Source organism: Pongo abelii, chromosome 1 (genome assembly GCF_028885655.2).
Source record: "Pongo abelii isolate AG06213 chromosome 1, NHGRI_mPonAbe1-v2.0_pri, whole genome shotgun sequence".
Taxonomy (NCBI): domain Eukaryota; kingdom Metazoa; phylum Chordata; class Mammalia; order Primates; family Hominidae; genus Pongo; species Pongo abelii.
The window spans coordinates 225775581-225792197 of NC_071985.2; the positions used below are offsets into that span (position 1 = coordinate 225775581).

Here is a 16617-nt window from a genome sequence, read left to right on the forward strand (position 1 = left end):
TTAATTGCTTTTCTGTGGCTACAAAGTGAAGCTGTAAGATGTTTGAGAGGTGTTTCTTTTTTCCCCATCTTCATGGCAATTTATTTTGCATAGCCTTCTTAGGAAAATGATAGAAAATCTTATTCACATTAAAGGACATTTTACCTTAGCAATATTGGGAAGCCTGTGTTTAATTTCCTGACTATAGACGTAGCTGTGTGGTCGTGATCAGGTGTTTAAAATTTGAAATCTACGTAATGTTTTTCACAATATGAAATTATGGCAATCCTTCAGAACTTGATGTTATATTAGAGGGGAATGTTTCTAATGACAATTTTTAGAGATTTAAGATAGCCAGTGTTTTGATAAATCTACCAATTCTACTTTATGTAAGGAATATAGTTGAAATATCCAGTTTAGCTCTTTCTTGAACATTATTTCTTGAACATTATCCTCATCTAAAGAAAGAAAAACTTTGGCTGGGTGCAGTGACTCATGCCTGTAATCCCAACACTTTGGGAGGCCGAGGTGGGCAGATCACCTGAGGTCAGGAGTTCAAGACCAGCCTGGCCAACATGGTGAAACCTCATCTCTACTAAAAATACAAAAATTAGCCGGGCGTGATGACGTGCGCCTGTAGTCCCAGCTAGTCTGGATGCTGAGGCAGGAGAATCACATGAAGCCGGGAGGCAGAGGTTGTAATGAGCCGAGATCATGCCATTGCACTGCAGCCTGGGCAGCAAGATTGAGACTGCGTCTTAAGAAGGGTTATTTGGGGCAGGTGCAGTGGCTCATGCCTGTAATCCCAGCACTTTAGGAGGTCTAGACAGGAAGACCACTTGAACCCAAGAGTTTGAGACCGCACTAGGCAGCATAGTGAGTTCCTATCTCTACAAAAAATAAAAAAAATTAGCCAGGCATGGTGGTGCATGCCTGTAAGCTGAGCTGCTTGGGAGGCTGCGGCAGGAGGATTGCTTGAGCGCAGGAATTCAGGCGGAAGTGGGCTGATTGTGCCATTGCACTCTAGCTCAGGCAACAGAGTGAAACTGTTTCTCAAAAAAAAAAAAAAAAAAAAAAAAAAAAAGCAACCCCGGACAGCATGGCAAAACCCTATTTCTACCAAAAATACAAAAATTAGGCATGGTGCACAGCTGTCCTAGTACTTGGGTGGCTGAAGTGGGAGGACTGCTTGAGCCCAGGAGATTGAGGCTGCAGTGAGCCATGATCGTGCCACTGCACTCCAGTGTGGGAGACAGAGCCAACACCCTGTCTCAAAGAGAGAAAAAAAGAAGGGCTATTTGATATATCCCAGCACCTAATAGAGTGCCTGGCATAGTTGAGCACTCAATAAATGTGTTGAAGGAAAGAAAGATGTCCTGATCACCAGTAATTTTCCCCAAATGTTGTAAAGGTAAGTTTCCCTATTATGAAGCTGTGTAGGCCATAACAACTTCTAGCATGTTAAAAGTGTATCTTTAATAAAAAGGCTGGGCGCTGTGGCTCACACCTGTAATCCCAACACTTTGGGAGGCTAAGGCGGGGGGGATCACGAGGTCAAGAGATGGAGACCATCCTGGCCAACATGGTGAAACCCCATCTCTACTAAAAATACAAAAATTAGCTGGGTGTGGTGGTGCGCCTGTAGTCCCAGCTACTCAGGAGGCTGAGGCAGGAGAATCGCTTGAACCTGGAAGGTGGAGGTTTCAGTGAGCCGAGATTGTGCCACTGCACTCCAGCCTGGTGACAGAGCGAGACTCTGTCTCAAAAAAAAAAAAAGTATTTCTTTAAAGATGTCTCAGAATTTTCTCAGACAAGATTTCTACAAGGTAGAAGTCAATGTCTATAACATTAAGAAGATAGTGCCCCTTTAGAAAGAGTCCCCTTGGTTCCCTAAGGAGGAAAGAGTCCCTTAGGTTTCCTAAGGAGGAGGGCACACCAGAACAGCCACTTGAGCAAGTTTTGTACTGGCCCCTGTGAAACACTTATGGTAGCGCAATAATATTCTTCCTTCATCCATTCAGGAAATATCACTTTGGGGCCGAGCATGGTGACTCATGCCTGTAATCCCAGCACTTTGGAGGTGGGTGGATCACGTGAGGTCAGTTCAAGACCAGCCTGGCCAACTTGGCGAAACCCCATCTCTACTAAAAATACACAAAATTAGCCGGGCGTGGTGGCGGGCGCCTGTAGTCCCAGCTACTCAGGAGGCTGAGGCAGGAGAATCGCTTGAACTGGGAGGCGGAGGTTGCAGTGAGTCGAGATCGTGCCACTGCACTCCAGCCTGGGCAACAGAGTGAGACTCCATCTCCAAAAAAAAAAAAAAGAGAGAAAAAAAAATTTATCACTTTGGGTAAATAATCCCACACTTTTTACTTCTCAGATGTGTCTTTGTGTAGGGGTGAGGACGGGTAGGGACTCTCAATACTTACTGGTATCATGGGAAAGTCAGGAATAGGGACTATTTTTTTAAGGAATAGGGATATTTTAAGAGGCCAGACAACAGGTCAAACAAAGGGAGAGAATCCACCATTATATAGAGAACAGAGTAGGGAAGGAAACTCGAGTTACCGTGTCACTGGAATAGCTTCTTAGGAGAAACTGCCATCTGAAATAAAGTTTTGTGAAGGAGGTGGGAATGCCAGGACTTGTTCAGAGGAGTGCCTCTTTCCCCATTAAGCTCATCAGTAGAAATTCAGCTGAGGGGCATTATGCAGGCTGCAGCCATGCTCTCTAACAAACGGAACAACTACAACGAGATGTTCAACACTTCAGTGGAAGCATCTCTTCCAGCTGTAGTTTAAAACTCTTCTTGGTTCACCAAAAGGCCGGAATGCCACAGGGATTAATGATATTTCATTGAACTTCATCCGCTCAGCAGTTTGCTTTTGGAGTGGGCTTTATGTTCTTATGAGCAATTTCCTGGTAGCAGGCACCTAAGATTTTATTTTTCTTATTACTATTATTATTTTTTCGAGATGGGGTCTCACTCTGTCTCTCAGGCTGGAGTGCAGTGGCACAATCTCGGCTCACTGCAACCTCTGCCGCCTGGGTTCAAGCGATTCTCCTGCCTGCCTCAGCCTCCCGAGTAGCTGGGATTATAGGCGCCTGCCACCGCGCCTGCCTAATTTTTGTAGTTTTTTAGTAGGGATGCGGTTTCACCATGTTGGCCAGGCTGGTCTTGAACACCTGACTTCATGATCTACCAACCTCAGCCTCCCAGAGTGCTGGGATTACAGGCGTGAGCCACCACGCCCAGCCAAGATTTTAAAATTCAAATTTTTTCCTGTATGTGATACCAGAGTTTTAATCAAATTTCATTTAACGTGGGTAATTTTATGTGACACATAAGTGGTGTTTGTTTATAGCTTAACAAAATTTTTTGTCTCTGAGAAGACCAGTCTGTAATCTGGAAAGTTGATCAAACTTGAGGCCGATTTTTTTTTTTTTCTTTTTAAAAGAAGTAGTTAACATATATTTTCTAATATTATCCTCTACCCCTAGGAGGTTGATGTTATTATTTTATCCATTTTTAAAGATGTCAAAATTAAGGCACAAAAATGACAAGTAACTCTTTCAAGGTCACATACCTAGTAAATAGTAGAGCTAGAGTTGGAATCCAGGCAGTTTGACTCCAAAGTCCATAGTTTTTCCTACTTACCCTTTTTTCTTTCTTTCTTTCTTTTTTTTTATTGGAGACAGGGTCTCACTCTGTCACCCAGACTTGTAGTGCAGTGGTGTGATCAAGGCTACTGCAGCCTTAACCTCCCAGGCTCAAGCCATCCTTTCACCTCAGCCTCCTGAGTAGCTGGGACTACAGCTGGGACTATAGGCACATGCCACCACGCCCAGCTAATTTATTAAATTTTTAGTAGAGATGAGGTCTCACTGTGTTGCCCAGGTTAGTCTTGAATTCCTGAACTCAGTCTTCCTACCTCAGCCTCCCAAAGTGTTGAGCTTACAGGTGTGAGCCACTGTGCATAGCCTCACACTTTTCTTATAATTAATTACCCCATACAGTATAATTACCTCTTATAAATGTTGTTAATTTTGCCATGAGCTTTTCATTAAAAATTTATGATTTGATCAACTTCATTTGATTTCAAATTATCACTAAAATGTATGCTTTTTGCATTAAATAGGCATGTAATTCTTCCTTTTATTCAGTTCCAATCCACGTTGACCTGTGATTATAAATCCCCATTGTATTATAGAACTTGACAAATGTCTGCTTGTTCTGGATATTAGGCAAAGTATGAGAATCTGACTTTGTTTCAGATCTTTTTATATGTCTGAAAGAAGGCTATATTGGATAGTTTTCAAACATTTGCAAATCATAGTAGTATTTTATTTTTAAAAGAGTCTAATGATAATAATAAATATGAATCTAATTATAAATAATAATAAAAATAAATAAGTTAATATTTATTCATTGCACCACCACTCCCAAGTGGGATCCAGCATTGATCATTGTTGTAGGTCTTTTGTTTTGTTTTAAGATAGTTGATTTATTGTTATAGCTAATGTACAACCTGGACTTCCCAGTCTTGATTTAAAATAAATTAGTGTCCTCTAAACTGTGAGAATGCTCTGGAAATTCAAATTTTTAATACTTTGTGTTTTGCTGAGTGAGCATTGAAAATGGATGTTTGGGTCGGGTGCGGTGGCTCATGCCTGTAATCCCAACACTTTGGGAGGCCGAGGCGGGTGGATCACGAGGTCAAGAGATCGAGACCATTCTGGTTAACACGGCGAAACCCCATCTCTATTAAAAATACAAAAAATAAGCCGGGCATGGTGGGCGCCTGTAGTCCCAGCTACTTACTCGGGAAGCTGAGGCAGGAGAATGGCGTGAACCCGGGAGGCAGAGCTTGTAGTGAGCCGAGATCGCGCCACTGCACTCCAGCCTGGGCAACAGAGCAAGACTCCGTCTCAAAAAAAAAGAAAATGAATGTTTGTGATATTCCTTTCGTTAGCAGTTAAATGGTTGGAAGAGAGACTTGCAGTGTGTGTTTCAGCATTTATTTATTGATTTCATTCAACAAATATTTACCACTGCCAGCTTACTGTGTGCCCAGCCCAGGGGCTCTAGCAGTTGCCAGGAAGGCATCTGCATGTCCTCCTGAGTCTTCTGTTAGAAAGAGGAAACACATGGCTGTCTCCTCTTGTGATTCCACAGGTCTTTGCCTAAACCTAAGCGAGAGTAATTATTACAACCTACTTAATCTTATCATTTTGCATGTTTTGTATCTGTACCAATTTGTAAGTTTCCTGGAAATAAGGGCTGCGACTTATTAAGGTTTATTCTTTACATGTCTTGAATGTTCAGCTTCACTTGTCCTGAATGTTCGGCAAATGCTGCCTCATTGTTAAAATAAGAGATTGAAGCACGAGTGAAAGATCAGAACGTCCACTCCATGAGAACAGGGATCTCTGTGTTGTTCACTGCTGTGTCTCAGAACCTAGTATTTTATTTAGGAAGTTAGCAAGTTTTTCTGGAGTATTACCTTATACTATGGACTGTGTTCAGCACTGGAGATGCAAGTCTCAGACAAAACCAATCTTTGTGTAAGAAGACTAGATGTATAAAGGAAAGGTGGATTTCCAATGAGAATTCTGAGTGACAGCCACAGTATGGGGAGGTAGATAGAGCAGGAGGATCTTTGTACCTGCTGTTTCTCTACATCATCTGCAAGTTGGAACTCAGAAACTTGGAGTGTCTGGAGTATCTTTGCGAGGTGGGGAGGTGTCTGTCCATGGTGCCAGACACTACACAGGGTTGAAAAGACGCAGGGTGAGAAAAGTTGATTAGCTTTGACAAGAAACAAGTCTGGTCCTAAAGGGAATATGTAGATAAACCTGCATCTTTATTCATATGTACTGAAAAACTAGCATACTATTACAGACTTATTTTCTTTAAAAAGCTCTTAAATTTTAGGCACTTTAAATATTTTGTTTTTGTGTGAAATTAGCACAGTCGAAAAACTTGAGAAATGCTAAAAAGAAAGAACATAATCTAGTGTGACTTTACGTTGCTTTGCGGAGAATGAGGCAAGAGTGGGGGTCCTCCTGGCTGGGTTGGAGTCTTGGCTTCACCACCTGCTGGCTGAGTGTGTTGAACACCTTTACTTTATCTTTCTGTCCCTCAGTTTCCTCATCTGTGAGGTAGGGCGATGATAGCTCCTAAACTGTAGATTAAATGAGAGAATACTTTCCCCATAGGATTAGGTAAGATAATGATTACATGGAATGTCCTGAGCACTGGGCGGGGCCAAACATTCCCTAAATGTTTGCTTTATGGGAATATAGGGGAATCCTATTCCTATCTTTGCCACAATATTTTCTGCCTTGCTTGTCTCCCTCTCCCAGAGCGAGTAGAATAGGGGTTGGGATAGGGTGGTCTTGGATGAGAACAAATTCCTGCGCCTACTGAAATGATGTAATCTCAGTGCCCCTTTCCTGACTCTTCTGTGAGAGATAGTCAATGAGGAGCTTGCCTTGGATTGATTTGTGTCCTGTCTGTTATTTGGTGCAGTTAGCTAACTGAAATTGTTGTTGTTTTAGCTGCACGAAAGCGGTTACGATGCTGGCAAAGCCCTGCAGCGCCTGGTGAAGAAGCCTGTGCCCAAGCTCATCGAGAAGTGCTGGACCGAGGACGAAGTGGTGAGCAGGAACCAGCATTTGCCTTGTGCTCTGGGGCATCGGGCCACCGGCGTCTCAGTGTGTGACCTCCCTGCTGCTCAGGGAAAGCAGAAGCTTCAGTCATGCAGAATGGCTGTCCGTGGCGGCGCCAGGCAGGAGGATGGGGCCCTTCAGCCCCATAATTGTACAGAAAGACTTGATTTTATTAAGATTAGGCTTCATAGATGATGGGAAAGATTGTCCAACTTTCATGGAAAGAAAGGAGAAATTGATAGTTACTCCTAAAAAAAGTTAATTTGAACTTGTTTTTGGTGCAAGCTAGCTTGTGATACCTCCCTATTTAAAGACACAGCATGTTAAAACCCGTGGACATATAACCTAAAGTAGGGTTGGTGACTTGTCTTTTTTTTAATCGTAATTATTTTAGAGAAGGGGGTCTTGCTGTGTTGCTCAGGCTTGTTTTGAACTCCTGGGCTCCATCAGTCCTCTTGCCCCAGCTTCTTGAGTAGCTGGGACTGTGGGCATGCTCCACCATGCTTGGCTTGGTGGCTTGTTTTTATAGGGCTTGTAAGACCCCTGACCTCCTAAACGACATTGATTACAAGCGGGAAGCAGAGAGTTGATGAAATAAATATACTGGATTTTACATACTGATTGTATTGCTGTGGCCTGTTGAAGGAAGTGGGGAGAGAGAAATGCGCCCACAAATACAGCCTTGCAAACCCATGGATTCCCATCCAGCAGACAGTTTTAATGAAGCTACATCTCCATCTTGTGACTTGTAAAAGGCATTGCTGTAAACGACTTACGGATTTTTTGTGCTTTTGAAATACAGTCTTCAGTATGAATGTTACCGCTTGACATTTGCCTTTCAGGTCGAATGAAATTTAAATGAAGGCTGGCACTAATACACATATTGATTGCAAGTTCCTCTCCTGTATTTTAAAATATGCTAAGAAAGAATGTTTAGAAATTGTATGTGCTTTCCTGATCCCGCTCTTTCATTGATTCAGCAATATTTACTGAGTGCCTGCTTGCGTGCCAGGTGTTGTCCCTCCTTGGGAGTCTTAAGTTTTAAGAGGGGAGACCTTCGTAAATGAGTATGTGTCAGGGAGTGGTGAAGCAGATACAGAATAGGGTGATGAGGGAGAATCAGCTGGGTGGGGTACTGTCTTAGCTAAGGGAGGATCAGGAAAGTCCTGGTAAGTAACATTTAGATAAGACCTTAGTAAGGTGAGGAAGGCAGCCTTTTGGATATTAGAGAATTCTGGGCCCTAAGGTGAAAGCATGCTTGGCATGTTCAAGAAGTAGGCAGGAATGTTTCTGCAGCACAGCAAGGAGGGGAGTGGTAGGAGAGGTGGGCGGTGGGCTTGTGGGAGGGGTGTCCCAGAGGGAGCAGATCAGGTGTGACCTGTTGGCCCGCCGTCAGGGCGTGGTGATGTGCCCCACATGAGCAGCTTCTGAACAGAGGAGTGACTTGCTCCGACAGTGGGGCTCACTCTGGCTGCTGAGTCCGGTGGTCTCTGGGGGTTGCTGCACATCAGGCTGGGACTGGTGGCTGGGTGGTGTGGCAGCAGTGGTCGTGATAAGAAGCAGCGAGATCCAGGCTGCACCTTGAAGGCAGAGAAAAGAGAATTTGCTCCTAGAATGGCTGTGGGTGAGGGTGGGCAAGGGCCGAGGAATGGGAAAAGCTAGGCGGAGCTGAGACGCACTGAAATGGCCCTAGGGTTTGGTAATGGAGTGCTTGTTGAATAGTCCCTTAAGACTTTAACTTCATCAGACTTATGGAGTTCATGAAGCTGTTTTAAAACAAACAAACAAAAACATAAAAATCTTACGTGATTAATAAAGAGAAAGAAACATCTTAAACATTTAAAAATGTTTAGACAACGTTAAATTCAGTTTTGAGAAGTCATAATGATACTGTTTTTTTACCGTAAGCCTCTTTATGTGAGGAGTGGATAGGAGATCTGATTGACAAGGTTTTAAAATTCTGCGAAAAGCCTGTGTGGAAGAAACACATAAGGAGATGAAAAGGATGGAACAAGTGTATAGACTGTGGTCATTTAACCACCCTTTGTGAGATTGCCTTCACTCCCCTCAGCCTGGCCTAGGCGGCCTCAGGGCCTTGTCAGCTTGCGATCCACGGCTGCTTCTGCTTCTGCCTCTCCCTCAGTTCCTGGCCATCTCTCTCTTCAGTCTCCAGGCCCTTTGGCGTCCTCTCTCCTTCCCCACCTCTCTGCCTCTTCTTGGTGTCTCCCACCCTCCCCACTCCTCACTCATGCCTCCCAGCCCCTCGCTAGCCATGGCTCTCCTCTCTCCCTTCTTTCGTTTCTCTTGTGACCTTTCATTCCCTCTGGAATTTTAAAAATACACAGCCAAAGTCCTCTCTTCCTGCTGAAGAGAAAGCTGCTTTCCTTTTTCTGCAGTGCCTGCTTGTAACATCAGGCAGCTGTTGATTGTCTCCCCATTGCTGCTGCTTGGGGATTTGTCGCCGTGAGCTGAGAGGGAAGTTTTGCACATCAGAAAGAGCCTGGTTTATTTTGAAAAACAAAACAGGACTCCAAAGTGGTGAATACTTTGAGTATGGAATAGTGATCCTTAACTGTATACATCCGTATCCGTTTGGGGTCATTTTTATCATGTTTGCTTCTTGGTTTGAAAAATGTCTTGGCAGCCATCCAGCCCTTGCAGAGCCTCAGGATCAAATGGTTCCCTTATGTGTAGGAAGTGAAGCTTCACTTTGAAAACCTCAGCAGTGAAGAAGAGAGACTGACTGAATAATTGAGAGGTTGAAGGAAGCTTCTGGTGAATGGATCCAAATCAAATCTTTGAAGAGATTTATGTGGCAACAAGGCAGTCCCCTCTTGACCCTGGCCTGGCTTTGGCTGTGAAAAAACACCTGCTGTGTTCATGTGGCCCCCTTCTGTTGAATTTACCACATTTTCTCACCTCAGGAATCACAGGAATAAGCAAAACAAAGGTGTCCCAGCTAACATAAATACATGGGCCTACCTCCCCCTTTTTCCTCCCAGTTTTCTGTGTACTTAGAACATCCTAATTATTATTTTTATTATTATCATTACTGTTTTTTAAGAGATGGGGGTCTTGCTATGTTGCCCAGGCTGGACTCAAACTCTTGGGCTCAAGTGATCCTCCCACATCCGCCTCGGAGCAGCTGGAACTACAGGCAAGCCACAATGCCTGGCTACTTATTATTAAACTTTGCTGCCGCTGGCATATTAATTTGTTCTAACTACCCACTGTCTGATCTGACTACAACAGTCTTGATGAACGGGTTTCCCTTGGCATTTTTACATGAATGCTTTGAAGCAGCTGCTCTGTGAGAGGGTTGGTGAAATAAGCACCTGAAGGTGTGAGTTCCCTGCTGTGCAGCGGACAGGCTGGGCCTCTGCACCTCCTGGGCCTGGCAGGCCTGCTGCTCTATGAAGAAGCTAACCTCTCATGCCAGTGCAGACCCTACTCATTCTCCAGGCTCAGCTCCGTTCCTGGCCCATTCCGCGGCCAGTGCTCCCTCTTCGCACTGTCTCCCCTCTGCGCGTCTCTCGCTTGGCAGTTCATCCTCTGCCTGCTCGTGCTGACTTCTGATCCCCAGCTCTTCATTCCTTGCAGTCTTATTTCCTTGCGGTCTTATTTCTGAGTTGATTGTCCTCCGAGTTTGTAAACTTGTTAAGGGTAAGGACTTAATGATGAAGATAATTTCTCTTCATATGAGAGGCTTGAAGAATATTGATGACTCTTTGTTCGAGGTAATCCTTTTAAAAAGTTCTTCACTATAATTGAGTGTCTTCAATCCAGCATTTTAAAACTTGTAATAGTTAATAGTTATGAATCAGCACATTAAAGAGAAAAACTTTTACATGCCTCAGAAACCAACCTTAAAAATTTTACTTTTGGAGCCTGGTCAACACGGCAAGACCTTGTCTCCACAAAAAATTAAAAACATAATAAAATAGCTGAACATGGTGCCATGTGCCTGTAGTCCCAGCTACTTGGGAGGCTGAGGTTGGAGAATCGCTTGAGTCCAGGGGTTCGAGGCTGCAGTGAGCCGTGATCATGGCACTGCACTTCAGCCTGGGCAACAGAGCGAGACTCTGTCTCCAAAAAAAATAATAATATAAAAGTACTTTTGGAAAAAGCTCACACATTAAACTCTTTCTTCTTCTTCTTCCTTCTCCTCCTTCTCCTCTTCCTCCTCCTCCTATCACCTGACCTCTTCTTCCTAGGTCTTTCAGATAATCATGAGTTCTGGAGATCTTAGACCTCAGAATCACACAATAGGAGGCCTTTCATCTCAAACTCTCAGTTTATTTCTCTGACAATGTGCATGTATGATGTTCCTAATTGAAGTTGCTTTGGAGCTGAGACACTTCAAATCTTGAACTGAAGCCAAAATGTGCCAGTTTCTGTCAAATTCTGTACCGGATACTGCAAATTAATTTTGCTTTTGCCGAGTGTCTGCGAGCAACACCTGGGTCGTGTCTTTCAGGCTAAGTAAACTTGGTTAGATCAGAGAAGCATTTTGGAAGAAATGCTAGGTCAGTTTGTGAAGCTTTAAATACCAAGGTATGGGCAAGGGTGGAGCCAAAGTAAATGGCTGCCTTCTGCCTCTGAGAGTTACATTGATGGTTAACCAATTTCACATGTATTATGCTAAAAATACTGTTCCTTTTCAGGAAGTCATCCAGATTGGTAGAACTTAGGAAGATAAAGAGGTGGAAATACAGATTAAAACATTAAAAAAAAACCCCAAACAAAACAAACCTTAGATTATTAGGTTTTTAATTAAACATGATGAACACATTCAAATATAACATAAAGGCCCCAGGCTGAACTGCACCTAATCGAAACAGATTAAGTCACCCTTCCATGCTTGGGTGGTTATTAATTCTGTTTATTTATGCATGCGAGCTGACGGTAGCATTTGCTGCTGTTGTGTTGGTGCATATTGCACTGGGATTCCGTTGCCGCTTGATGCTGTGCTCTTAATTAGCATTCAGCTGTTGATTATGGAAATACTGGGGATGCTAATTGAATTCTTTTTAAAATTCAGGGCCTGCATTTTCCTTGTGGAGTTTGGTTTGACTTGCAAGATTGTAAGATTGGGTGCTCCACTGAGCTGTGCATCTCACTCTTTGCTTCCTACCCACTTAGCTGTGTTTTGGTTTTTAAAATTATTTTCATGTTGAATTAGCTTTCTGCAACAATCCAGGTGTTGCACAAAGTGAAGGTTCTGTTGCTTACCATGTTACTACAGGGTGTTTTTATTTCATCTTGGATAACTATAGCTTTTATCTTGAAATACACTACCCATTAAATATTTTATATCAATTCTGATGTAATACATTGAGGTGAACAACCTAGATACAAATAAGCTCTGAAATTTTTATCCAAAGATAGTTAATCTGTGGTAGTGATAAACCTTAATTGGCCATGTACATGGATTTATTTACAAGCTCATAAATTTTAAAACATCTAAATCTTCCTTCAATTTAAAGCTCAGTCTATCATAAATATAAATGAAAATCCTTCTTTCAAAATTGACATGAGATGGCAAAGTAATTTTCTAAGTATTTGTAATCCAGTGAACCCGTGCGGCCGGTCAAGGAATTACTTACACAGAATACACACAACTATTTGCAGGGTGTCTTTCCCCAGCAGCATCTCCAGATGCCTTTGTTATGCCCTTTTTGGAATGTCTGCTTGAGAAAACATTGTTTTCATTGTTCACTCTTTTCAAGCTAGGCATCTGAATGTGCCAGAAGACAGGGCTGCTTAGTGGGGCAAAAATACAATGAATTTTATTTACTGTTTGCGTGGCAGCTGAGGAAAATGGAATTCACAGCAAAATCCCAGTTAAGGTCCAATAGCAGCAGGAGGTTGTGGAGGTGAAAACAGCAAGGAGGACAATGACAAAGAGAGAGAGAGGCTCTCAGAGCTTGTAGTTATGGTTACATGGATTTCAGATACTAATAATCTTGGTGATTTTGTTTTAAAATTTTACAACCACAATATAGGGGAAGGCTTAGTTATACTTATTTTAGGAATGGTAAAATTTCCAGAGTTGTTGACCATTTTATGTAGTCATTCAACAATGATGATAGGAGAGTCTTGTAGGTCATCTAGTATGAACCTTTTCACTTTCTTATTCTTTTTAGGATTTTGTGCAGATTTTTTTTTTATTGTTAGAACAACATCCTAAAATCATTAAAGGGAATTTAAAACCTCACCACTAACACGTCGTCTCACAGTGTCTGGCTTTATCGTCTCATTTGCTGGCTTCTTGCTCTCTTCTGGTCTTTGTTTATGTACGTACGTGGTTTTATGTCATTGTCAACTTACGTATGTGTACAGGTTTGCATACATGTGAGTTGAGTCAGAACATTGAAATTATCTTTCTAAAGAAATTATAACTTGAAAATTTTTACAATTCATTTGGAACCTTTGCCATTAACCCAAAATACAGATACAATGTATCTACTGCGTCACATAGTAGGTACTTAGTACATTTTAAATTGAATCACAGTAGGTTCTCCTCTCTACTAACCACCCTTCCTCCAGTTTTAAATGACAGTGGTACTGTTTCTTATGAAGAGCTAAATTTGTATATATGAGAGTAGGAAAAATAAGAGAAATAGAAATGTTGATATATTACACATATGTACATATTACTCCATATTATGTATTCTTAATGTGACCTATAGTAAGAATTAGCCCTTAATATTAAAAAAGAAAAATGTAGATTCAAGTGAGATTTGCCTGAAGTTCCAACTATTAATAAAATTGGACTATTTTTCCTATGGTTAATTCCCATCAGCCTTTGAACCAAACCCTTGCTTAAAGAAGTCAATAGTATGGATAGAGTGGAATTTATTGTCAAGTCCTTTCGGAAATGAGACAGCAAATTAAAAATCAATTATATGCACAGAAAAGTTGGTGTAAGGCAGTCAATTCTGTCAGTTAGTTTGCAGAAAGATACTACTGTTTAACAAGCTCTAAAGAGAAATGTATTTTTAAAATCCTTTAGTAAATGAAATAGGACAAGCATTTTACAGAAGGTAAGAGATATTTCAAAAATATATTTCAGTAGTTCATGTCAGTAGAAGTCACCTGTGGGATAAATGTACAGATTCAGCTGTGACCTTTCCATTCACATCCATGGCTCACTACTTTCTAGGCTTCCTCTTTATGCTGTGGCCAAAGAAGTTAGTATGCCCATTTTGCTCTTTGTGTTTAACAAGATTATTCTTTTCTTACTGTCTTTAACCAGTACTTTTTTTAAGTTCATCATCCCCAGCCCTACTTTTAGATTAAAAAAAATAAAAGCCAGCATACCTTGTGCTGTTCTTTAGGGCCGTGTGTGTGTGTGTGTGTGTGTGTGTGCGCGTGCACACGCATGCATGTGCACACGTCTGTGTTTAGGCATTAGGGCTATACAGAGACCTGGAAAGTAACCCCACATTGAATATAAGCACACCTTCAATTACTGCTGGCTGCTTGGGATCATCTTTGTAAATCTAAGAGCACTTTTTGGGTGTATTTTTCATTTTTGCTTGAGCGGGGAGTAAGGGCAGTAATGGGGGGAGTCTTCAGCTTGAAAGATTAATAAATACTAGAGCAGTGGGTTATTGAAGCCATGTTTCCATCTCGTTTTCAAGGGCATGTAAAAAAATGGAGGTAGCATACACTTTCAGCCACTGTCTATCATCTTTCTCTGTTCATTTAAAAAATGAGAACAAGGCACAAGGGGACTTGAGAGATTGCATTTGTTCTCTCATAGAGTGGTTATTTTATAAATGAAGAGGATGGAAAACTCTTTTCTTGTGCAGTTTCTTAGCAACAGAATTGGAGTCAGTTTTAATGTGTGTGCTTAGAACATTCTACGTATAGTGACATTGGAGTCTTACATTTTCACAGGTGAGACATATTACATTGGTAACTGGAATTGAATGTTGGGAGAAGGAAACAGGAAGTGAAAAATGAGAACCCTACCATGAGAGGAAGTCATTCATTTAAAGCTACCTCCTCTCTCCTGGCATACTTCTGTCTTAAATCTAAAGTCTCCCTTAGGCTAGGCGCAGAGGCTCATGCTTGTAATCCCAGCACTTTGGGAGGCGGAGGCAGGGAGATCAAGTGAGGTCAGGAGTTCGAGACCAGCCTGGCCAACATAGCGAAACACTGTCTCTACTAAAGATACAAAAATTAGCTGGGCATGGTGGCGCGTGCTTGTAATCTCAGCTACATGGAAGGCTGAGGCAGGAGAATCACCTCCCCAGGAAGCAGAGGATGCATTGAGCCAAGATTGTGCCACTGCACTCAGTCTGGGTGACAGAGCAAGACTCTGTCTCAAAAAAAAAAATAAATAAATAAATAAAAAATAAATAAATAAATAAAGTAAGTAAGTAAGTCTCCCTTAGGTAGAAGTAGTGATGGCCTTGGTAGCCCCCTAATTGCCATCTTCACTAGAGTGCCAGCCTATTTTGTATCTTCCCTAGTAGTGTTTTGTTATTCTTTTCCTAACACCCTGCGTGCAACTAATTGACACTTAGATTTGATTTTGTTTTTGCCCTTGCCTTAAGGCATTTTTCCGAAGTACCTTTATATAGGTGAATTCTAGTGTGTTTTCCATATTTACGAGGCAAAGTACTGAGCTATCAGGAAGCAGCATGTGTTTGGTGGTTATAAGGGGAGAAAGACAGTGCCTGATATTGGCCTCACCACCTGAGCATGGGGGCTCAGGATCTGTCTCTCTGGATCTGCGTTCCTTGCAGAGGAGTTTGGTGTTGGTTTTGCTCTTCCTGTGATGTTGACTCTGTGTGAACATGAAGATAGAATGATTCCTTCCTACTTACCAAGTTTCTCATTCAGTTCTGATTTTAGCTCACTAGTTGAAATTCATTCATTCATTCATTCATTCTTTCATTCTGGAAATATTGGTAGAGCATTGACACTCTGCCAGGTGATACAGCAGTGAACAAAACAGACAAAATTATCTGCCTTCATAGAGTTGAGATTGTAGTGGGGAAGGAGGATAGATTAAAACAATTTTGCTAAGTGACATATATATATAGTGTATTAGTCCTGAAAAAATTAAAAGCAGGAAAGTGATATGAAATACCAGGTAGAGGGGTTGAACTTTTTCTTAAGGTAGCCACGGAGAGTTCACTTTTGAGTAAAGACCTTAAAAAGTGAGGAAGCTAGCCTTGCAGATACATAGGGGAAGAGAATTCTGGGCCAAGGAAACTGAGTGCAAAGGCCCTGAGGTGGGAGCATGCCTGAGAGTGTTCCAGGAAGAGCAAAGATGCCCTGGAGTGGATGGAGAAGATGAAGTCAGAAGGCCACCAGGATCTTAGACCAGAGATGTTCACTTCTATTTTGTACCTCACAGTTAAATTACATTATCAAATTAATGAGGAATTCTTGAGGGCTGTTCTGTTTTCTCCTAACATCGTATCTCTCATAACAGTGTTTTTACGCCTTCAGTTATATAGGACTCTGAGTCATGCATTCCTCTGACTTCTGCAGCTGCTCATTGTGTCAAGATTGAAGCGTTTTTGTTTTGTAACTGGTTTAGACAATATTTACTATATATGTTTACTATAAATTCAGCATTTGTGAGAGGAGCTGTTTTTCCTGAGTAGGTGCAAGAAAATACCTAGAAAGAAAAGTGTACCTGCTGTACCTCTATCTTGGAGTAGTCATTACTCTTGTTATCAGCCTGTCCTAACAAATTTTAATTCAGGAAGTGAACACTGTGGAAAACTTAAAACTGCAGATGTCATGCTCTGAATTATACCACCTAATGAAAAGAGTCGTCTCAAAAATCTTTCTTTCTTGAGTTAAATACCCTGGCTTTGAGACTCAGCTCAGGGGAGAGTCCCTCTAATACTGCTGTTTGACAGAAGAGGCCAGCTTCCCTTGTCAGCTGGCATTTGCTTGCTCTAGGCCTGTGGTGATTATTCTTAATGTCTGGAGGAT

At 41.9% G+C, this 16617-nt stretch overlaps 1 protein-coding gene across 25 annotated transcripts in view; it reads left to right on the forward strand.

Moving 5' to 3' along the window:
* Positions 1-16617, forward strand: part of RERE (arginine-glutamic acid dipeptide repeats) — a 466431-nt gene that overhangs the window by 348025 nt on the left and 101789 nt on the right. For all 25 annotated transcript variants that reach the window (XM_054556896.2, XM_054556977.2, XM_054556960.2 and 22 more), the window contains one exon: positions 6541-6639. In XM_054556896.2, the coding sequence (XP_054412871.1) occupies positions 6541-6639 (99 nt within the window). The remainder of the gene's footprint in view (positions 1-6540; positions 6640-16617) is intronic.